The 25,646-nt window shown below is 39.9% G+C and overlaps 2 protein-coding genes across 6 annotated transcripts in view; one reads left to right on the forward strand and one right to left on the reverse strand.

Moving 5' to 3' along the window:
- Nucleotides 1–25,646, reverse strand: part of fermt1 (FERM domain containing kindlin 1) — a 208,575-nt gene that overhangs the window by 159,368 nt on the left and 23,561 nt on the right. The window lies entirely within an intron of this gene.
- Nucleotides 17,847–25,239, forward strand: LOC110439877 (uncharacterized). The gene is made up of 2 exons (XM_021477278.3): nt 17,847–17,933; nt 18,459–25,239. Exon 2 carries the CDS (start codon nt 18,659–18,661, stop codon nt 24,407–24,409), a length of 5,751 nt encoding a protein of 1,916 aa, XP_021332953.2. The 5' UTR covers nt 17,847–17,933; nt 18,459–18,658; the 3' UTR covers nt 24,410–25,239.

A 25,646-nucleotide genomic window follows, 5' to 3' on the forward strand; every position in this document is an offset into this window, starting at 1 on the left:
ATTACCAGGTCAAAATAATGATCTAGAAAGTTATATGACATTCCTCTGGGAACTGTCACGATACGCAAAAAAAAAAAAAAAGGTCGAAGCTTCCGGTTCATGTGGACTTTAAAGCAAGAGAAAGTCAAGGCTTCTTTTGGGCCAAATGATCCATGTTTTTCCCTTCATCGAAGGAAGCATGGTGATGAATCGCAAAGCTTAACGCGACCAAAACAACAACATGGTTGTTTCCCATGAACCGTGACTTCCCTCCACACTCGGACCAGAAGTGATTTAATCTCGGCGTGATTAGTGGGCCTGCGTTATTTGAAAATCTGATAAAGCGTTCATTTTGCATGCGCAAACCGCATCCAGTCGGGGCTGTACAAATCTTTTCATCTCTGAGAGGTTCCAGCTTTTTGCCTTAATGTGGTGGAGCTTAAATCAATAGAGGATACAGTCCCACATTAATCTTCACGCTGTGAGTTTCACAGCTTTGAAATAAGAGCCGCGACCATGAAGGGAACATTGTTGTGAGCCGTGTTTCAGGTGCATCGCAAGTCGGGCAGCTTAAACGCATTTGGAAGACTTTGGATGGATGTTTTTTATTTGGCTTTGGCCTGACGCTCTTCCTCCACATGTGAACTCGCACAGTTGTGTTGGAGCGTGCATTGCCTTGAGGTCCGACCGACGTGAACTTTTCGGTTTCTTCAAATGCCTGCCTGCCTGCTGTGAGATGTTCGCTACACCCGATCGGACAGGCATGTCCTGGCTCGGTGTCGGCTCAGTGCCTTTTATCTGGGATCAAATCGGAGCGAGTAGCTGTCCGCCTAATTGTATCACATTATCTCGTCATTGTTCTCGGCGAGCCAAAAGCTCATCTGCCACATCATAGGGCCCCTATTAACCTCCGACCCTTACTGCGTTTGTATGGACCCGGCTGCTCCTCACACCCAACCCTGGGCCCATTAACACATCGCTGTGGCCCAGGAAAAAACTATTTTGACGGGGCTGTAATTGCTGCTAAGTGACGGGAGACAAAGATGGCCTTTGTGTGTCCTTTCGGATAGGATGCAAGACCCCTGTCGGGTCCGTCTCCACACCCACCTCTCGGCGGGCCGTGTTTGAAAGTGTGAGATAATGAGGGAAATTTTTTTTTTGGAGGACGGCGCCCAATTACATGCTCCAAATCGAGGGCGGCAAGCGCTGATTAGGCGATGCGTTCCCCTTCTCGGTGCCTCTGAAGTGACCTCCCTCAGGCTCGGGGTGTGTAATGAGTTTACGTTAGCTACAAAAGGTCAGGGGCCGCTAAAGGTCGCGGCATTTCCTTCAAGGCAGTGCACTGTGCAGCAGGTGCTGCCATGAGGTCATCCCTACTCGGGCTCCAGTGAGCCGCCCTGCCCATTCGTAAACTTCCAGAAACAAGGTTGTTTTTGTTGTGACGGAGCATGGAGCTAAATTGATGTCACGTTACCTTCCTCTTGGACACTTCTTCAGCAGATCTGTCTAAATTTATACTTTAGGTGTTGGTTTTGTGGCTTGGTTTTAATTAAATTCTGAGAGAGAGAGCTCTGTTCCTTGAGGCTATGAGGGGTATGGGATAAAGGACGCGTTAAAGGGATAGTTCACCCTAAAATGAAAATGAACTCACTATTTGTTCTCCCTCAAGTGATTTCAAATCTCGAATTTCTTTCTTATGCAATCTAAAGTTACTGCATTAATCAAAAAAACTAAAACTATTTGTCAAAAATAGGCTGTTAATTGAAATAAAATTCACAATAAATGATGAAGTAAAACTAACTGAGTCTAACAAAAGAAATACACTAATTATTGGTAACACTTTATAATAACCACACACTCTGAGTCATTTATTTAGTATCTAGTGAATTTATTATTTGTTAAGCATTAACTCTACATTAAGCGCTAGTAAGCAGTTTATAACTGTAGCTACAAATGCTCTATTCTTGACTTACAATCACATTTCGAGAGTTCACACTTAGCTGATAATCAATAAAGCATAATTAGCATGCTGTTCTGGGAGAGAGCCCTGAGCTCGTAATATCCTCGAGCCCGGGGCTCCCTCCCATTAGAAGGACGAGAGGAGAGTTCGAGCTCAGGTCTTGAGAACTCAAACTGTCGTCATTTGGGAAGTGTAAACTAAGGTTGTCCTGGCTTATAATTTGGTTTAGTCGATTGGATATAGTGTATGTTTTTGGACAGAAACCGGGGAACCCGTGGGGAAACCCAAGCAAACATGGGGAGAACAAGAAAACTGCACAGAAGCGCCAACCGGCCCGATGGGAGGTTGGACCAGCAGTGTTCTTGCTGTGAGGCAACAGTGCTAGCCACTGGGCCACCGTGCCGCCCTATCAGGAAAAAAGGGTGGAAAGTAGAGCTGGAAGGGGGGAGAGCTTCGAGACGAAGATAACTGAAGTGATAAACTCTGGTTGTTTATAATGCTTCCATAATCATCTAACAGGGCAGATTGCGGAGCTAATGAGGTGCTAGATGTGTTGATCATAAGCACGTGCTTCTCATGACATTAGTTTCTAAATAAACCACACTTAAAATGAGCTTAATAATTGTATTTTCATACTTTAATGATTTATTTTTCATTGCTAAATTAAATATTGCATTAATTACAAGCCATTTGTATTTAAGAGTAGTTGGTGGTTTTTAGGATTATTGAGAATGAGTTGAATGATTAATAAACTATTTAAATCAATTTTTATATATCTTATTATTCCGGAATATATTAATGGTTATTATATATGTTAATGAATGATTTATTAACTCAATTTCATGCAGTTTTGTGACCTAATCTAAATGACAATTAAAGGCTCAGTATCAAATGAACAATAATCTTTGCAATCTTATCTAAAAAGTAAAATGACTGCAAAGTTTAAACATTGCTGAATAACAGGAGTGTCAAAATATGACATGAAATTGAATAAAACAACAACAATATAATAATTTACAATATAGTAAGATGCGATTTTTAAACTGTGCAGTCATTTTATTGTAGTTAAGACTGCAAAGATTAAAACAGAAATATGTCATTACCTATGCAAGATAAAAGAAACAAAAAATACCAAAGCAAAAAGAACTGTTATTTATTTTAAAGCCTTAAATTTAGTTTTTTGAATAATTGTATTTTTTTTTTCTTCTTATATTGTATTTGATTGGATGTTAATATAATGTTGTTATTGCCCTTGTATGTTCGGTGTTCAAAAATTGCATTTAAAAAAAAGATTGCAAAGATTTATTTTTCATTTAAAGTACAGTTTCATTTGTGTATCTTCAAACGAATAGAAAAGAATAATGTTCTTTTTCCTGTTTAGAATTTGACTGACTCTTTAATTGTCATTTATAAGAAATTCATAAAGCATAAATAGTCCTCACTTTAGATTAGGTCACAAAACTGGATGAAGTTGAGTTAATAAAGCATTTAATAACAAACAAATGAACTGTTAGTGTATGCATGAATAAAAATTATAAATGTTGTTTTGAATAGTTTAAAAATTTATGAACTCATTCTGAATTATCTTAAAAAAACTACCAACTATGCTTAAATAACTGGTTAATAAATAATGCAATACTAAATGGCGTAATGAAAAAATAAATCATTAACAAAGTATAAAAATACAATCATTAAGCACATATAGGCATAGAACGATAACCGTGTTCAAGGTATACCGCGGTTTGGAAAAGTCAAAGTTTTAAAACCATCAAAATTTTCTGCTATACCGTTCCTAAGTTATGAGCAAGATTTTTTATTTACTTTTTTTTTCTTTTAGGACAGCAGGATCTCCAGCAGAAAGATCTCCAAAGTTGCAATTTTAGATTGTAAAATAATGAGTGTTTACAAAGCAAATGAAGACAGGAGAAGTCAATAATTCATTAGAAGTATTTAGCCTTACATGTTTACTGCTTCAAAATATTGTAAATGTTTCTTTAATTAAAATATATTGTGATCAAAGGGGAACATGTTTTGTTTTTTTACCCCCACACTTAAAAAGAAAGAATATATTTCAATCTCAATACCGTGATATTTATATGCAAGGTTTTCATACCATCAGAATCTTATACCGGCCCATGCCTAAGCACATTATAAAGGTGCTTATAAGTCAAGAATACAGCATTTGTATCTGCAGTTTCTGCTTACTAACATTTATTAATGTAGAGTTAATGCTTAACAAATAATGAATTCACTATTTGCTAATGCTTAATAGATGACTCCTAGTGTGTAGTTATTATAAAGTGTTCCTGAATTATGAGCAGAAATAAAAATTGTTTTCAGAATTAAAAAGCACTCATTTTGTGGTGAGAAATCTGACCTGCGGCCAGTGTTGGGCAATGACGCGTTACTAGTAATGCTTTACTGTGACTGCATTACTTGTGACAGTAACAAATACTGTAAAGCAGTGTAATGACAGCCTTTTACAAGTGAAGGCATTATCTACACATAATATGAAATCCCAAATATAAAAATACTACAAACAATAAAACACTATTGATGAAATAGTATTTGAAAATACAACACGAACGAGCTGCGCTCCAGACCAGATTAGCTCGATGACGTATAATGTCTCCAACACCGCCTGTAGTCCCATTTAGCAACTTGATAGCAACCATCCTATTAAAGAAACGTAACTGATTAAAAAAATTAAGAGTGTGATGTAACTGATGTGTTTTTTGTCGTGGAACAAAACGTGAAAGTATCTTGAGTTTGTGTTAGCCACAAACCTTATTTAAGCGATTTTACTAAAACCCCATTCAAAAAACCCATTGACTTTGGGACGAGAGAATCGGAACTGCTAAAATGCTAACTCGCTTCCGGGTTTTTGCACACAAATTGACGTCATAGTTCCTCCACTCTATTAACTCTGTTATTGTTACAATATGATGCGTTTGTCTGTTACTTAAGACCTGAAGATCTTCCTGTTTACAACAGCGACGCATTGTGGGATTGGTGGATGCCAACCAACCACTGTAAAGAAGACGCGTTTTAGTAGTAGTAGTAAAATTACTATCCATAATTTTATTGACAAATTTTCTCTATTTGGCAAATGTAAAACGCATGTTTAACTACAAACACAATCTTGAATATCAATAAGTATGCCTTAATTTTGGGCAACATGGTGGCTAACACTGTTGCCTCAGAGCAAGAAGGTCGCTGGTTCGAGCTGCGCCTGGGTTAGTTGGCGTTTCTGTGAGGAGTTTGCATGTTCTTTCCATGTTGAGGTGGGTTTCCTCCGGGTGCTCCGGTTTCCCAAAAGGCATGCGTTATAGTTGAATTGGGTATGCTAAATTGTCCACAGTGTATGCGTGTGAATGGGTGTGTATGGGTGTTTACCAGTTCTGGGCTGCAGCTGGAAGGGCATCCGCTTTGTAAAACATATGTTGGATAAGGTGTCGGTTCATTCCGCTGTGGCGACCCCTGATGAATAAAGAGACTAAGCCAAAAGAAAATGAATGAATGAATGTCTTAATTCCTCATACCTTTTACTTGTATTCATCTGAGGTGCATTTGTGTGGTTCTGGGTTCAGAGTATGTTCAAACAAGTTGTGAATGTACACAAAACACGCAGGTTCATTTTCAGCACTGGGAAACCTAACGACCATATGAGCATCAATGATTTCCACAAGACTTTTCCTAGTGAGGGGGAAAAAACAACTGTACAAGCTCACACCATGAGGCCCACCTTTAGATGTATGGAACAACATGTGGGTGAGTAAATAATGACTTAAAATATATATGTGTATTTTTAACAATTTACTTATTTTTATTTCTTAAAAGAAACATAAACATTGAGACTTAAAGGGATAGTGCACCCCAAACTGAAAATCCTTTCCTCATTTAATCACCCTTTGCTTGTTTCAAACCTTCACGAGTTTTTTTCTTCTGTTGAACACAAAAGAAGACAGTTTGAAGAATGCTGAAGACCTCTATTAATTAACTTCTATAGTATTTGGATTTATACTATGGAAATCAATGGTTACAGGTTTTCAGCTATCTTTAAAATATCTTCTTTATATCTCTTTAGTTTAACATAATCAACAAGTTTTGAAAGCCCTTGAGGCAGTGTAAACAGTGTTCACATTTTAATTTATATATATATATATATATATATATATATATATATATATATTTTTTTTTAACAATTCACTTATTTTTATTTCTTAGGAGAGACATGAACTTTGAGACTTAAAGGGATAGTTCACTACAAACTTAAAATCCTGTCATCATTTGGTCACCCTTTACTAGTTTCAAACCTTCATGATTTCCTTTTTTTTCTGTTGAACACAAAAGAAGATAGTTTGTAAGAATGCTGGAAACCTGTAACCATTGACTTCCATAGCATTTGTTTTTCCAACTACAGTGATGGTTACAGGTTTCCAGTTTTCTTTAAAATCTCTACTTCTGTGTTTAACAGAATCAAACAGCTTTAAAAGCACTTGAGGCAGTGTAAATAAAGTATTAACTATTGTTTTTTCAAATATAATTTTAAACAGTTCACTTATTTTTATTTCTTAGAAGAGACCTGAACTTTGAGACCTTATCGGATAGTTCACTCCAAACTGAAAATCCTTTCATCATTTAGTCACCTTGTTACAAACCTTCATGAGTTTTTTCTGTTGAACACAAAAGAAGATAATTTGAAGAATGCTGTAAACCTGTAACCATTGACTTCCACAGTATATGTATTTTCTACTATGAAAGTCAATGGTTACCAGTTTCAAACATTCTAAGAACTATCTTTTTAAGATATTGTTTTATTTAACTCAACAAGAGTTTCCCAACACTGTTCCTGAAGGCACATTAACAGTACACATTTCCAACCTCTTAATCAAACCCGAATCAAATCATCAGAACATTAGAAGAGACACGAAAACCAGAAATGAATAAGGTTATTTAGATTAGGATAAGGGAGACATCCAAAATATGTTCAGGTGGTTTGCCTCCAGGAACAGGTTTGGGAAACACCGCTCTGCAACACACAAGAGGTTATTTTTAGGAATGCTGGAAACCTGTACCCATTGACTTCCATAGTATTTGTTTTTACAACTACGGAATTAAAGGTTTACAGGTTTTCAGCTTTGTTTAAAATATCTTCTTTTGTGTTTTACAAAATAAAAAAAGTGTTGAAAGCACTATAGGCAGTGTAAATAGTGTTTAAACTTTCATTATTTATACATATTTTTAAACAACTCATTTTTATTTCTTAGAAGAGACATGAACTTTAAGACTTAAAGGGATAGTTCACCCTAAAATGAAAATCCTGTCATCATTTACTCACCCTTTACTTGTTACAAACATTCACAAATTTCTTTCTTCTGAAAAACATAAAAGAAGATAGTTTAAAGAATGCTGGAAATCTGTAACCATTGACTTCCATAGTATATGTATTTCCAACTATGAAAGTCAATGGTAACCGGTTTCAAAAATTTTATGAACTATCCTTTTAAGATTTAAGAGTGTTTTATTCTTGTCCTCTACAACAGTGTTTCCCAACCCTGTTCCTGAAGACACATTAACAGTACACATTTTTTAACTTCTTAATCAAACCTGAATCAAATCATCAGAACATTAGAAGTGACTCCAAAATCTGAAATAAATGGTTCAGATTAGAGAGACATCCAAAATATGTTCAGTTGGTGTGCCTCAAGGAACAAGTTTGGAAAACACCGCTCTACAACACAAGATAGTTTGAAGAATGCTGGAAACCTGTAGCCATTGACTTCCAGAGTATTTGTTTTTCCAACTATGGAAGTCAATGGTTACAGGTTTTCAGCCTTCACTAAAACATCTTCTTTTGTGTTTTACAGAATAAAGAATCTTTGAACGCACTTGAGGCAGTGTAAATATTATTTAAATGTTCATTTTTGGGTGAACTACCCCTTTAAGTGAGACATAAATGCATTAAGTTGTCCAGAGCACTAAAAATCGTAATATTTTCCCCCGGGCTAGCCTTTCTCCTTAATTTAGCTGCTCATTGGAAATCTACATTATGAGGACGGAGTCTCCCAATGAAATGCTGTCATGCGTGTATTTTTAAGCATGACGTCAGTCAAAGAGTCCAAGTGGCATGGGAGACTTCTAATACAAGTCTCTCAGTCTGTCATTATGAAACTGGAAACCACCTATCAGAGGCAGAGTGACTGATGTGGGGAACGCTGGTCCTGTCCGCTCGTTTCCTTCTGCCAGACATTTACAAACCTGCACACAGCAATGGGTGGCCAATGGCATCACACTGCATAGATCTATTAGAAACTGAAACGGTGCAAACTCAAATTTCAAGTTTGCAACACTTTGAAGTACGGCTGGGCGAAATGGTAAAAAAAAACTTGATAATTATTTTCCATATTGATGGAACAATGGATATTTCGATAAAAGTTGTTAATGCTTTCAGATTTAATACAATACCCTGACAATGACTGAGGCCACCATACTTAGAGGGTCCATTAAATGCCATAACATTTTCGGCTGATAAATTTTCAGTGGCGGAAAATTCAGTTTCTCTAATAGCAACACACTTTTAGATGCCCATCTTTGTGATTGGATCTTAGATATAGAGTAAAAAGAACAGATTTTATCATTGTTATTGACATAAATTTTATGGCGATTCGATATATCGTTTATCAGTTCAGCCCTACTTTGAAGACTGACAGAGTTTTGTGTTGAAAACTGCTTTATTAATTAATTGTAATGCTTACCACAATTGTTATTAGTATTTTCTACAATCGTCTTCTACATTGAAGACAGTGGTCTTGGTGAAATCTGTTGTGTGTAACATATAATTAAAGGTAATTAATTGATCAGATTTTCATTATAGTTTTGACCATAACAGAAGTTGGAACAGCCAGTAGGAGGCAGTAAAGCTTATATAGCTCTAATAATTACATATGTGGCTAAAGTCAGAACTATTACCCCTTCTGAATTATTAGCCCCCCTGTATATTTTCCCCCAAGTAAATGTAAAAGATTTTTTTCAACACATTTCTAAACATAATAGTTTTATTAACTCATGTCTAATAACTGATTTATTTTATCTTTGTCATGATGACAGTAATTTCCCAGAGATGGGTTGCGGCTGGAAGGGCATCCGCTGCGTAAAAACTTGCTGGATATGTTGGCGGTTCATTCCGCTGTGGCGACCCCGGATTAATAAAGGGACTAAGCCGACAAGAAAATGAATGAATGACAGATATTTTTTTAAGATACTAGTATTCAGCTTGAAGTCACATTTAAAGGCTTAATTAGGTTAATTAGGCAAGTCATTGTATGTGGTTTGCTCTGTAGACTATTAAAAAAAATATTGCGTAAGGGGGCTAATAACTAGGGATGAACCGATCAGGTATTTTGGCCTCGAGTCAGAGTCATTTGATTTTGACTATCTGCCGATACCAAAACCCGATCTGATACTTCTAAAATGCATACAAAAAGGATAAAAAAGCATGAAGAAACAGAATCAGGATATAAAGAAAAATCTAATATAAAAACATTTAGCACCTCAACTTATAATACTCAGGAGGCAATCGCAAGTTTACACATCTCACAGTTTGTTATGGCAACGGCAATTTATAACACCTCCGTGTTCTACTTTGCCGGCATTTAACCAATAGCATCTCTGCATTCTGCAAGTGATGTCCTACCGCAAGCGTTGCTGTTTCTGTGTGAAGTCAAGAAAGAGGTCTAACTCTCTGCCATCGCATAACAAAAGATGTTTTAAAAAAATAATGAGAAAATAGATTTAAATATGCATGTATATTCGAGTCCTGATCAGGGAGAAACGTCCGATTCCTATCAGGCCTGATTTTCGATCACGTGATCAGATCTGTACATCCTTATAACATTGACCTCAAAATGGTTTTAAAAAAAATTAACAACTGCTTTGTTCTTGCCGGAAAAAAAGCCTTTTTCCAGAAGAAAAAGTTATTGTAAGACATACTGTGAAAATTCCTTGCTCTGTTAAACATCATTTGGGAAATATTTGAAAAAGAAAAAAATATTCACAGGAGGGCTAATCATTTTGACCTTAACTGTATGCAGTGCCAGATGCTTTATCCAAATTTGACCATGCATTATTTACCCACACACCCATTTCACCCTGCAGCCCAAGACCGGTTACTCACTGAAGCCTAGCAGGGCTGAGCCTGGTCAGTACCTGGATGGGAGACCACATGGGAAAACTAGATTGCTGTTGTGTGTTAGTGAGGTGTTATTGAAGCCATAAGGGGGCGCTCAACCTGCGGTCTGTGGGGGTCCTAATGCCCCAGTAAAAGTGAAGGGGACGCTACACTGTCAGTGGGCGCCGTCTTTTGGATGAGACGTTAAACCGAGGTCCTGACTCTATGTGGTCATTAAAAATCCCATGCCACTTCGCGTAAAGTGTAAGGGTGTAACCCCGGTGTCCTGGCTAAAATCTCTCAATCGGCCCTTATGATCTAACCTAACCGGCAACTTATCCAGCACGTTTTTAAGCAGCGGATGCCCTTCCAGCCACAACCCATCTCTGGGAAACATCCACACACACATTCACACTCACACACTACGGACAATTTAGCCTACCCAATTCACCTGTACCTCATGTCTTACATTCATTATAAGATACATTCATTTGAATGAACGAGACTCAGTAAAATGATCTGAGTTTCCCATCATAATGAATATCTGTTCATATCCTAGGATAATTTTGAAAAACTCCACTTTAAATGTGGACATTCAAATGCACAGAAAACAAAAACTAAACATGAAGCTACTCTGACTGAGGGCTATACTGTCATTTTTCCACAGGAATCTGAGGAACATCTGAGACAGTTAAACATAAATGTCAACTTGAGCACTTAATGACCAACCTCTGAGCAATAAAAGACACCAGTGAACAGCCGAGACCTTTTGTAACACTCGTCCTTCAAAAGCAGCCGGGATCGCTCTCCTTCCCACAGTCCAGTAACCCCGTGTGACTTTGTGGATGAACACCTGCACAACACAGTAAGATTGTTGGGCAATTAGAGGCCTCTGACCTTTTGAATGGGAGGAGAGGAAGCCCTGCTTTGGCCCTGTTAGGAGTGCTATCACCCTAGTCAATAGGCCCGTTTCTGGCCTTGCTTGCTTACTGTTCCATGAAAATGTGCCTGTGGAACAGTGCAAACTTCACCGAAACAGACTGGACACTGTTAGACAACAGTGCTGCCTTTGTGTGGAATCGTCAAAGCTGGTCCTCCCTTTCTTCTGTGCCTCAGCTGTGAGCAAACAAAGCAAACTCCAGGGCCATGCGCTTCCACACAAGCGGCCATGTCTGAATGCCTGTCAATTACCAGAAGTGTTGGCATTTTGAGCGCATGTTTGTTTCGCTTTATGCAGGGGGAGAGTCCGTTGAAGTCATTATTTTGGGGCTGAATTGAGTTCAAGGTGGAATGCAATAATAAATGTGGCTTTATGAAATACTGATGGTTTCAAAGCAGGACATGGTGATGGTGATGGTGATGGTGATGGTGAGCCATTGGGCTGTTGGTTAGTGTCGGTCCAGCTAGTTGGTTTGGTTTGTTCCACGTGTTGCCTCTTGCCGGGTTAACGTAACGAAAATAGCGATCTGATTGGTCATTGAGCAACGAATCTGAGTTCAAGATCAAACTCTGAAGTGATGTAACCAAGTAAACAATTTAAGTCAAGAGGGAACGCATAGAAGCCGGCTGTAAAATCGCTGCATTTTTAATGCAATCTCACGGCAATTCGGAACGTTTTGATTTAATTTAATTCGTATGATCTCATTCGTACAATTCGTTGCGATTTGCTTATACCCCAATTGGTTTAGGGGTGGGGTTTGGTGCCACAAATCGACTGAACTTGTACGAATTTGCAACTAAAACGACAAAACGTAAAATAGTTTCCTCGTGAGATCAGGCTGGAATTTTAAAGAGCCCATATTATGGGTTTTTGAAAATTCCCCTCCATGTAGTGTGTAACACAGCTCTAAGTGAAGTGAAGTATCCAGCTAAGGCTTAAATCTGTTAGTGTACAGTGTTTAAAACTGTTGATTCATCTATAAAAGAGTCGACTCATAGTGCTTCAAACGAGTCGCCTTGATACCGATTCATTAGGTGTTTCGCCATGACGTACGAACGAAACCAAGTTATTCACGTGCACGCGCAAACCCGGGAGATTTCAAACCTGAGGCCCCGCCCTCTGACGCAGAAACCCAGACACACACACACACACAAACATGGCGGTCGATTGAAGTCACACTGCAGATGGATATATTGAGTCTCTACCCAAAGATGAAACCTCAGCATTATAGTCAAGCAGTTGGAAACTACTGGAAACTACATGCTACAAAGTATACTTCATCAGAGTTTGTTAAAGGAAGGATCAGTAAAGAGTAACTTACTGATGGACGTCAGGATGGATTTTTCTTCCTCCATTTCTCAAGTGTAAGTACATGCGGTTAAAGTTGTTGCCTCGTTGACTCTAGCTTGCAAATGTATTTAGTTGTGATTTGTTACTTGTAACCGCGTGTACTGTATCAGGTTAACTGGCTATATTCTCTTATCGCGTGCAAAGTCATGTTAAAAACGCGACGCGTGCTGCTTTGTTAACGGAGCTCCGTGGACGAGGAGTAGTGTGTGTGTCTGTGTGTGCGTGTGCGCGAGCTGTCGTCCGGAGGTGTGTGTTTTTGTGTGTTATTGTGTGTGTGTGTGCAGGGTTAAGTGTGTGTGTGTGTGTGTGTGCAATATGTGTGTGTGTGTGTCTGTGAAAAGAGCAGAGTGAGAAGCTAGGAGATCTCCTCAACTGTTTTTGGAGTTTTTGCTCAATAAAATAGTTAGTTGTCTGAATTTTCAAGTCCATCGTCTGTATTTACATTGACCCACTGGCAGCTAAAATCCACGCCTACACTATCGAGCGTGTATGAACTGTGATTACTTTTATATTGCTGATTAGCTGTTTGGCATTTCACTCTCTGACTGAAGGCAGTCGACCAATCGCAACAGACTGTCATTGGTCCAATAAGCGCAGATTAGCTTTGCGCTAAGGAGGGAACAAATGAATCACTGGACAATTCATACAGAAGTCGCTGGGATAATTAGGTAAAAATAAATGCAGATTATAAGACCATGAAAGTGTTTTTTGACCTTGCATGCATATTAAACTGTTGTTGGAGACCCTTACAACCAAGATATGACCCTATTTCATGTATAATATGGGCTCTTTAACAATATTTACAAACAATATGGATTGTTAGATTATCAGACATATTTGCACGAGCGAATCTCTATGTGGTGAGTGACAAGTATGTGATAATACTAGTGCTGTAACAGATCACAAATATCACGGTTTGGATCACATTATAGATTTTAATGATGGATCAGACCATTTTTTTGGATCAGCCAAAAAGGGAGAGGAGACAAATGTAATTTGCTTTCCATTTATCACAAAAGAAGTACATGCAAGAAACTTTTAGTTTTAACAAACCTGCAATTTTATTAAAAATAAAATGAAGAATTTATCAGCTGAATAAAAATAAATAGTCCAATATTCAGTACTGTGAAAAAATCAGTTATTACTATTGTTGCTGATGACGCTAAATGTAGAAATCTAACATTATAATCTGTACAGTCCATATTTATTTTTTAGTCTCATTTTCAATAAATGATTCAGTTATTCACTCATAAAACTTCATGTATCAGCGCTAGATGTTTCAATTTTGAAGAATTATTCAGTGGCATATTTTTGATGGCTGGTTGTCGCCACCTTTTGGTTAAATAATGTAATCGCTGTCTACAACTTTCATTTTAGAGCAGGGCTATTCAATTGGCAGCAATTTGTTTGCAATTTGTTTCGGCCGTCCAAATAGTGCAACCAAGACATAAAAAATAAATTTAGTTTAGTGGAAAAACGGCCGGTATAGTTATGAAGTGATTTCACTATTAACTGTGCTTCATTTCGTCAAAGTAAATTAATCGTAAAGGCTTCTCAACGCCGCATTTCTGTTGCATGAAATGAAACGAAACTGCTGCAACTAAACAAAGTTATGCAAAGTTGCCAACTGTGCGCTAGTTTAAAGTTCCAAGTACACTGAGGCTAATACGCACGCATGTAAATCGGATTAACTAATGCAGCGGCCGTTCCCATATCACGTCTTTTCCGCTTGCAAGTTCGTTATTTCTAATGTAAGAATATATGACAATATGCGCGCACAAGCGGAGCAATGCGCTTGCGTCTTTCCGGGTGCACGCAGTAGAAAACATCTCACAGTGAGAGTTGTGCTTGCCTTTCAGTGCAATGTAAACAAAAGATATGTTAGACGAATTATTATTAAAATGATTATGTATGTATGACCGCAGATGGCAACAACAGTTAATCTAAATAGCTACTTGCCTCATATAAAGCTTTAATTTAAATTAGACGTGATAACCGTGAAACCATGATTATTCTTCAGACTATATAATCGTACAATCAAAATCTACATTTGTTGCATCCCTAATTGTAATGCATTTTGAAAAATAACATATGAATGTGTTTGAATGTAGAAGAGGCCTACTTCAACAATGCACTGCTTTTGATGCTTTCATCGATGCTTTAAAGGGTCTCTTATGAAACTGAAAATAGTATCAATCTTTCACAGGAAGATTTTAGTGGCTGAACAACACTTCTGTGAAGATCTAACCCATTTGTAAAAACAACATCTAACGTTACATCAGCTTTGCGTGAAGCTATAACAGTTTTAAAACAGAACATTTCCTGCCTAAGAGAAATCCTTCAGCCATTGTGTCATCCTTTCTCCAGTGTCCAAAGGTAACTCCAATATTGATTCAGGTTTTTAAAAAGTTTTGATTTAGCAGGTTTTAACCAATCCCGCGCATGCTCTCTCCTCTCTCGTAAACGCGCAGCACAAAGAGCGATCGGCAGAGCTGCGTACAAAAGGCTGCGCAGTTGTTCAAATCTGCATTTGCTGACAGACAGTTTGGCCTACTTATCGGGATTATTAGAGATGTTGGCCCGATCCTATTTAATTGGATGAACATTTTTTAGTTTTATGCCTTACCCAAAATATAAAAATACATATAAATACATTTAGATCATTTACTTCAATCATTACTATTAGACTGTGTAGAGACATTCAACCAGCACTACAAACAATGCTTCTGAAGACAATCACCTACAGCACCTTTAAATGCTTATGACGGTAACTGAAATCTTTATCATAAACATCAGTGGTTTTATCTAAACTTTAAACTGTTCTCCCAGTACTTCTGTGTTATTTGCCTTTTTGTAACTTTATAACTAATTCAAAAGATTAAAGACTGAATCTCTTATGATTATTAAACATGCAAATCACCATCATTTATAATTTATTTTGTGTGGGTGTTGAGATCCCAATCTTTTAATGAATAATCATGCAGCTAACCTAAGAAACCCACCCCATCCTGAAAAACCTACCACAACTTCTTACGTCATCAATACATTTTACAGGAAAGCCTAAATGATTTCATACATGTGATTTAAAAGATGCGCAAGGCGATCTCTCTGTGATCGTTACTAATTTACAATTAATTTACAAGCTAAAAAAGTATTAATCTGCAGGTCACGTGCCTTCTGACCCGAGGGTTGTGATCCGTACGAATCACTGATATGTGTTGGCTTGCACTGAGTCACATATAAAATGGCATTCAAACGCACATTATTAGCATTTAACACTGAAAAAAGTACATGAGGTGATCGATGTTCACCTGTGAGAAATATAAATAGTTTCTAAAATAGAAATTTTAGGTGTTGGTTAGGACAAAAACACCATTTAGTATGGAAAAAACGCACGCGTGAATCTGCGGAGGAGGTGAGCCGAGTGAAAATGTGTTATGATCCAGGAGTGCAATACCTAGTTCAACCACTGAGTGTCAAACTTACACACTGCACCTTTTAAATAAAAGTATATTAAGACAAGTGACAACATTGCAATGTGAGTTTTCTTCATCATTCATCTTTAAAAGCAAGTAAATAAAGACATAAATGCACAAACAAACACACAATAAATAAGTGAAATACTGAGCCAAACAGACAATAGCACAATCAGACTATTATTTAACTATATTCAATGTAGTCAATCAATAGTTTGCTTTCAAACCCAATCCAAGCAAGCCAAAGGTGACACAGAAACACTGGACGTTGTAGGCTACCACACACGTGCATCTGTAGATCTGCTGTGCGATCTGTTACTGCAACTCTGCAGAAATGTTATCTGTTATGTTCATTGCAGGAAATATTTTAAGAGCCAAACGACCCAAAGGAGATGCAAAAGCGTGCGGTGCAAGCCATTATTCCACGTTTTACTCTCGAATTGGAGCGCTGGTTTACTGTAGCTTAATTCAAAGCTAACTACATAACAGCTTTTATGTTTTGCCACCTGTATCAGACCATCACATAAGCAATAAGACACGCTGTTTCAGTCTGCAGTTCGTACCCTAACCATGCATGGGCCACTGGCAAAAAAAACTAATCCAAATGTTGATTAAGTCGTCTAGAGTTAAAATCCCAAATGAACTACCCAGGGCACTGCGAAGTTAACAGCTCACTCCCAAGGCAAAGATAGATTTGGGGAAGCGTTTATTTAGGCAGATTGGTTTTGCGACCGAGGGATTTTTTTTTTTACTTTCCAAATGAAAACCAGTAGCTCTCGGTTTTGAAGCCTCCATTCACTTTGCATAATGGTTCCCAAGGTTGCTCTTTTTTATTTTCTTGGCTTTCCATGCCAGTATAATTCAATTTCTCAATCCAAGCCAAATATTTGCAGTGTGGCCTACATTTCCACCCTGAGCTGCGTGCAGGTTGGCGGCATGGGCAATTTCACATTCCTCTGACACACTGAGTTATGGCCTGAAGATCTGACTGACGGCTGAGATTCGCCAAGCACCGAGCTGCTCGAACCCTCTGTACCAACATAATCCTCACTTTGAGTTTTAAAGGTTCATGAAACCCTCGAGTACCTTTTTTGAGATTTTAACAGGATTGTGTGTGTTGAGCATCAGTTAGGACAATGTTAGCACTTGTAAGCTTAAATTGTGGGAAAAACTGGATTATTTTAAGCTTTTATCAGCTAATTTCAGCTTCCAGGTTTAAAATGATTTTTGGGGAGGATCAAAATCGGCGACGAAGTGCAAAACTGCAAGTGCAAAGATGACGCGTTGGTTTCTAATTATTAATTAGGGTGGAGTTTTCTTATCCTATGAGAAGAGCCGGCTTCTTAATTATTTATGAGAGCGCATGCTTTCCGAAGGCAAAACAGACATGCCAGTGCCAAGCTGTGAGACACGGACCCACGGCACACAGTATTTAGCTGTTCATGAAGGGTTGTATGTGTTTGTTTCCATGATTCACCGGGTTTGTTGCATATTTTTCCCCGTGATGCTGTTAGAGCCGATACAGCAAAGCTGTTTGTGTGCAGCAAGCATTTTTGTCAGGAGAGCAGTACGAGAATTGGAGAATGGCAGATGTTGTCTTTTATCAGGAGTTCGTTCACATTTAGACACATCGTCGTGCTGCTGTATTCACCTAAATCCTCTAGATTAACAACAGGGCTAATGGTTAAAATAGGCAGGGCCGGAGACCTGCTGCACTGAGTCTATAATCAGAGCCGGGGATTGAGGGAAAAGTCCTCATTTATTGTGTTTATATGAACACGATTATCTTTATAATGCTATAAATTGTGGTTATCTGTATATGAAATTACGAATAACAAATGTATCAGGGCATTAAATTTGTTGCAAAGGGCTCTTTATTCACCCTTCTTAAGGACTGTGGACTGTTGCTGCCCCCTTGTGGAAAGACTGAGTATGTTTAGAATGTTCCAGAAAGTTTACCATACGTGTGTCAGTCGGTAATAGTCTGCAGAGCATGGAGCACATGAGAAACGTCCTCCTTTTCTAGCGGTGTTATTAATTGTGTGCGTGCATCTAAATGTAAGTTTCTTCGTTCCTTAATCATATTTATCATGTTGTTTAAGGGTTATCACCGTGAGATGTTTAGTTTGATTATTTAATTACTTTGTCCTGTAAAGTCACCCTAAGAGCCAGTTTTATACTACCTAAATGCATGATTAACATCTGTATATAGTTTATTCTTATTGTTTACATCAAGTGGAAGCATATTTGCCTTTCATTGAGTTTAGTTTAAGGTTATTAGACGATTTAACGAGGTTGCCGTGTAGGCTAAGAAATGCATAGTCATGCTAACGCACGTGATATACTGCGTGACGTCAGAATTGCAAGCGGTCGTGGGTTCGATCCCCGGTCGGACCAAAGTTGAGAAAGTGCTATAATAAGCTATATAAAGTGAAGAATAGTACTTCTAAATATTATCTAATGTCTTTCTACCTATTGTTACTGCTCATTTATTTATTGTTTAAACTAATGTTTACCAAATGTTTATTGTATTTGTATACTGTGGTTGAATGTTAATTATTCTTTGTTTCTACTTGTCTGTAGAACCACACACACACACACCTTCACCCCAACTATATGTCTGCTTATACTAATGGAAATAAACCCAAGTGAGACAATAAGCATCTTCGTCGCGTTTTGATCAGACGTACCACAGTGATTAATTCAACTTAACCACACTACACTATCAGCTACAGTACATTGGTCCTTCGAGCCGGAGTCAGTAATTGCTGTGGATTTAGAAGATGTTTCCAGAACAGAGGATCAGAGAAGGACAAAGGAGTGATGTGCGTCCTAAACGTCGAATACAACATCCAGCCTGGTTAGAGGATTATGAGGTTTCTCTTCCTCAATATAACCAACAATCTCCAGCTGCTCATACATTGCCTCATCAAAAACCACAGGAGCCTTACACTGAAAGGGTAGCCGAGATGACCCCTCTTATTTATCAGCCACAAAGCGATTATGCTTTAAGGGCAGACCAGAGAGTCATTAACCACTCATTACATATGAGGCCAAGATATGAGAGCACACCTGTATCTCAGCCAGTCACACAGGAAGATGTATCGGAGATTTTGAGAACAGTTCAGGAGCTTAGACGAGAAAATCAACAGCTTCAGTTTGTCATGCAAGATATGCAACAGAAAATGAGCTTAAATAGAGCCCCTCTCCTTCAACAAAGAGCAGAGCCCTTGCCATATGACAGAACCCAGTCAAAGGCAAGTCCAGCCCCATTACATGTTAATGATGAATGGCCACTACCACCTCCACCTGTAGTAGATGATGGGTTTCTCCCTTTGGCTGGGGATATACCACCCCCACTTCCGAGACACATGTCTAATTTTGTGGATGAGTTAACATCTCGACTCAGGAACTTAAAAACAAAAGATCATCATCTCTCATGCCCATCAACCCCAGAGTACTGTGAACCTGAGAGTTTCTCCATGGCATTACCTCCACAACAGAGGACACGTGAATACCCAATGTCTAAGTACCCTCAAACAGCACCTATCAGCAGTAAGCCATTCTGTATGGACCATGAACTGCACCCTTATTACCCTCAACAAGAAAGGATGTACAGAGGCCCAAAGCCCACAATCCCTGACTTTACTAAAGGAGACCCACGGGAATTTGCACGACTGAAAGTCTCATTGGACAATCTTTTACCCGAGGATTCTACGGAAAGGTTTAAATATCAAATACTCCTAGAACACTTGAAGTTTGAGGATGCTCTTCTCATTGCAGACTCCTACATCAATTCCAGTAGACCGTATTCAGATACCATGGCCTCTCTCGCAGAACAATATGGGCAGCCCCACCAGCTAGCTTTGAGGCGAATTGCTGACTTAATGGAAGATCCTACCATACGTAGTCAAGATGCTAGTGGATTCAAGAGGTTTGCATTGAAAGTAAGAGCTCTAGTAGGCATGCTGAATCAATTGGGAGATAGTGGCAGAGTTGAGCTTCAGTGTGGCTCACATGTAACACGGCTGTTGTCCAAGTTGCCCCATGACTTACGAGCAGATTTCAAACGGTATGTGTACCCCCTGAATGTTCGCATCCCCACTCTGTTACACTTTGCAGACTGGCTTGAATATGAGCTAAAAATACAGGCGAGTGGATTTGAGTTTCTTGGTGGAGACCGAAGGGAACGTCCTGACCAGAGGAGAGACAGGAGTAAAGACTTTAAGTCCACAAAGACAGTAGCTGTATTTCATAGCACAGACCCTGCTTTAAATACTACAGCTCCAGGAGAGTCCAGTTTGAGTGCTGCTAAAACTCAGGACAAACCAAGAATATTTTGCCCCTACTGCACAAATACCCAGCATTATCTGAATCAGTGTCAAAACTTCAGCCAGCTCACCAAAGAACAAAAAACAAACTGGGTGAAAACCAATAAGAGATGCTGGCGTTGTGGTCGAGCTCATCAGGCAGCACAGTGCAATTTAAAGACAAGCTGTAAGGTCTGTAAAGGCAAACATCTCGATGCACTTCATGAGCTGAATGAAAGGCCAGTTTCAGAGAACACTTGTCTTGTCAACAACGCCAATGAAGTTCTATACCTGGACAGACCATTAGGCTGCAGTCAAGTACTGCTAAAGGTTACAAAGGTAATTCTTCGGAATGGGGAACATACCCTTGAGACATATGCCATTTTGGATGATGGCTCAGAACGCACAATCCTTCTGCAAGCGGCCGCCCAGGAACTGAAGTTACAAGGCAAACCAGAAAACCTTGCTCTGAGAACTGTCAGACAGGACATGAAAATCATACATGGTACTACAGTCTCCTTTACCATCTCCCCTGCCTGCCAGCCTCACAAAGTCTTTAAGATACATAGAGCATTTACTGCAGACCATTTGGGGCTCGCTGAACACACATGCCCAGCTACCACCTTACAGCATAAATACAGACACCTCAGGGGACTGCCAATCCCATCCCTTAACAGTGTTCAGCCCCTCCTTCTAATTGGTTCTGACTATCCCTACCTAATTACTCCAATCGAGCCTGTACGCCTGGGGCCTCCGGGCGGACCCGCAGCAGTGAAAACACGACTAGGCTGGACAGTCCAGGGGCCTACTAAGCTTGTGCGGCATCAGCTTTTGACCCAGCAGTGTCTCAATATATCCATCTGTAGCCCTTCTGATGAGCTGTTCAGACACATTGAGAAACTCTGGCAACTAGATGTACTGCCCTACAGAAGTGAGAAACTTGCGACCAGATCTAAGCAAGATCAAGAAGCTGTCGACCTGTTAGAGGCAAAGACAACTAGAATTGATGTCAATGGGACACAACGATATGCCACACCTCTCTTAAGGGTTAAAGACATGCCAAATTTACAAGCTACTAAACAAGCTGTAATGCCGAATCTGCGCAGCACCGAAGCCCGCCTAGCCAAAGATCCAATAAAGTCAGAGGCATACAGAGCTGAAATTCAAAGACTGGAAGAAGCAGGTTATGTGGTTGAAGTACCCGACGAGAAACTATCGAAGAAAGAGGAAGAGTCATGGTTCATTCCCCACCATATGGTGAGCCATAATGCCAAAAACAGAGTTGTATTCAACTGCTCATTCTCATATCAGGGTAAGAACCTAAACAACCTGCTGCTGCCGGGACCAGCTCTGGGGTCCTCATTACTTGGAGTGTTGCTGCGCTTCAGGGAACATGCTGTAGCCTTTAGTAGTGATATAAAGGGGATGTTTCATCAAGTAAGATTACTGCCCGAGGATAAGCCCCTACTCAGGTTCTTATGGCGTGACCTAAAGAGAGAAGAACTCCCCAGAGTCTATGAGTGGCAAGTGCTCCCATTCGGGACTACCTGCAGTCCGTGTTGTGCGACATACGCACTACAAAGGCACATTGTTGACCACAGTCAGCAAGGAGACAATGTCCGCCACTCACTGGAAAGGTGTTTTTACGTAGATAATTGGCTACAGAGTGTTGCAACACCTGACGAAGCTAAAGAGCTGTTAGACACAGGGATGAATCTGTTGGCTGAAGGAGGATTTGAATTGCGTCAGTGGGCATGCAATTTTCCGAATGTCATTGAACATCTGTCAAAGGAAGCCAGATCAGAAAGCAGTGAACGCTGGCTTAACCAAACTGAATCCGATCCTCAAGAACTCGCTTTAGGATTACGATGGATGTGCCAGTCTGATACTCTCGGATACCAAACCCGCCTTGACAACTGTTCCACCCCCACAATGAGAAACATATACAAGGTAGTAGCAAGCCAGTATGACCCTCTTGGATTCCTTGTCCCCTACATCACCCGAGCCAAGATCCTTATACAGAGTCTTTGGGCTAAGCAACGAGAATGGGATGACCCCCTACTGCCAACTGAAATCCTCAAAACATGGCATGATTGGCAAGGGGAACTTCAGCATCTTTCCCAACTGACACTGCCACGCTGCTATGTGAGTTCCCAGTTGGATTCCCTGAACTGTAAGCGACAAGTGCATATCTTCAGTGATGCCTCTGAGCGGGCATACGGATCTGTAGCATACTTGCGCTCAGAGGATCTAAAGGGAAATGTTGAGGTAGCGTTCCTCACAGCCAGGTCAAGAGTAGCCCCTAAACGCCAGTTATCTGTGCCTCGACTGGAACTTTGTGCAGCTCTCACAGGTGCCCAATTGGCTTCACTATTAGCTAAAGAGCTCACTCTACCCATCGAATCCTTTGTACTCTGGACTGATTCTACCACTGTCCTAACATGGCTTCAGTCAGAATCCTGCCGTTACAAAGTATTTGTAGGCACCAGAATTGCCGAAATACAGGAACTTACAAGTGCACATGCCTGGCGTTACGTGGAATCCAACAATAATCCAGCTGATTATATCACTCACGGGAAAACTCTGAAGGAGCTAGCTACAGACAAAACCTGGAGACAAGGACCGGAATATTTGTGGAACTCACCTTGCTACTGGCCTGTTATCCCTGACATAAATGCAAAGGAAAATCCTGCCGAATTAAAGAAGCCCACTTTCTGTAGTCACGTAACAGTCGATGTACAGCCATTGCCTGATCCGCAACAGTTTAGCTGCTTTAAAGCCTTAGTTGAAGCGACAGCACTACTTCTGCACGGGGCGGCAGGTAAAGATGGAGATCTTTCAGCCGTGGATTATCAGTCAGCCGAAAGAAATATCTTACGAAAGGTTCAAATTGACTGCTTCCCTGATGACATCAATGCCCTAGTCGCCGGTAAACCAGTACCATCCTCTAGCCGCCTCATAACATTAGCACCTGAATATGACAGCACAGTTGAGCTCATCCGAGTGGGTGGGAGACTACGCCGCAGTGTTCAATTAGATGCAGATGCTGTTCACCCAATTGTTCTTGATCCATCTCACAAAATTACCCAACTTCTCATTCAGAACATAGACAAAGAGCTTCATCACCCTGGGGCGGAACGGGTCTTTGCAGAGATCCGCCGTAAATATTGGATTTTACGCGGTAGAGAAGCAGTTAAACGGCTACAACACTTATGTCCTGATTGTCAAAGGTGGCGAGCTAAACCAACAGTGCCTCAGATGGCAGATCTCCCACAAGCCAGACTTCAGATTTTCAAACCACCATTCTTCTCTACAGGAATGGACTGTTTTGGCCCCTTTACTGTTAAACTAGGCAGAAGAAGTGAAAAACGTTGGGGCATCTTGTTCAAATGTCTGACAACCCGTGCTGTTCACATCGACCTACTAAGTAGTCTTGATACTGATTCATTTCTGATGTCACTAAGGCGCTTCATATCCCGACGAGGAAAACCTTCAGAGCTATTATCAGATCAAGGCACAAACTTTAAAGGAGGAGAAAGGGAGCTCCAACAGTCATTCACATCAATGTGTCCCACACTGCAGAAAGAGCTTGCTAAACAACAAATTAAATTTCGATTCAACCCTCCCGGTAGTCCCCATTTTGGAGGAGTATGGGAACGCGAGATTAGATCGGTCAAGTCTGCCCTGTATGCCACTGTACAAAGACAAAGCATGACTGAAGAAGTCTTGAACACTGTTCTCACTGAAATAGAAGGAATACTGAATTCAAAACCTCTGGGTTATGTGTCCACGGACATTGCTGACCCCAACCCGGTGACTCCAAACATTCTTCTGATGGGGCGGCTAGACCCTTCACTCCCGCAAACAGTTTACCATGAAACAGAGCTCTTAAGCCGCCGAAGGTGGAGACACTCGCAAGTGCTCGCGGATCAGTTCTGGATGCACTTCACAAAGCACTACCTACCCAGCCTACAAATCCGTGGAAAATGGCAGAGAGAAAGAGACCAATGGCAGCCAGATATGATCGTCATGATTGTGGACCCACAGTTACCTAGAGCCCTCTGGCCTGTAGGCAAGATAATTAATGTTTTCCCCAGTGCGGATGGACGAATCAGAACTGCTGAGGTCAGAATTAGGGACAGAACATATGTCAGACCTGTAGCACGCCTCATTAAGCTACCAGCACTCCCAGACATGGGCACAGTTTCGAGCCCTTCTGAATAAGCAAATTTGACTGTGCAAATTTGGGGGCGGCTGTTGCAAAGGGCTCTTTATTCACCCTTCTTAAGGACTGTGGACTGTTGCTGCCCCCTTGTGGAAAGACTGAGTATGTTTAGAATGTTCCAGAAAGTTTACCATACGTGTGTCAGTCGGTAATAGTCTGCAGAGCATGGAGCACATGAGAAACGTCCTCCTTTTCTAGCGGTGTTATTAATTGTGTGCGTGCATCTAAATGTAAGTTTCTTCGTTCCTTAATCATATTTATCATGTTGTTTAAGGGTTATCACCGTGAGATGTTTAGTTTGATTATTTAATTACTTTGTCCTGTAAAGTCACCCTAAGAGCCAGTTTTATACTACCTAAATGCATGATTAACATCTGTATATAGTTTATTCTTATTGTTTACATCAAGTGGAAGCATATTTGCCTTTCATTGAGTTTAGTTTAAGGTTATTAGACGATTTAACGAGGTTGCCGTGTAGGCTAAGAAATGCATAGTCATGCTAACGCACGTGATATACTGCGTGACGTCAGAATTGCAAGCGGTCGTGGGTTCGATCCCCGGTCGGACCAAAGTTGAGAAAGTGCTATAATAAGCTATATAAAGTGAAGAATAGTACTTCTAAATATTATCTAATGTCTTTCTACCTATTGTTACTGCTCATTTATTTATTGTTTAAACTAATGTTTACCAAATGTTTATTGTATTTGTATACTGTGGTTGAATGTTAATTATTCTTTGTTTCTACTTGTCTGTAGAACCACACACACACACACCTTCACCCCAACTATATGTCTGCTTATACTAATGGAAATAAACCCAAGTGAGACAATAAGCATCTTCGTCGCGTTTTGATCAGACGTACCACAGTGATTAATTCAACTTAACCACACTACACTATCAGCTACAGTACAAAATTACTGTTTATTTCTTTGAATTTAAACTTTGTAAACTATAAAATCATGCGTCTCCTCACGGTTTGGGTCTCATTTTGTGAGCCGACTGACTACAGTTGTTCGCTCCCCTTCTCCCCTGCTGGCCACGCCCACTCCTGCCCTTTGCTCGTGGAGCTCCACGCCCATTATGATGCATCTTTTGAAAAAATTCTGAGGTACACCTGAACCGAAAGTGAGTCATGACCCTTTAATATCTGAAATGAACACAAACATTAATTTCTTCATCAAACAAAAATGTATAAAATATCATCATTCACATACTCCCACACTCTAAAAAATGCTG

Source organism: Danio rerio, chromosome 20 (assembly GCF_049306965.1).
Source record: "Danio rerio strain Tuebingen ecotype United States chromosome 20, GRCz12tu, whole genome shotgun sequence".
Taxonomy (NCBI): domain Eukaryota; kingdom Metazoa; phylum Chordata; class Actinopteri; order Cypriniformes; family Danionidae; genus Danio; species Danio rerio.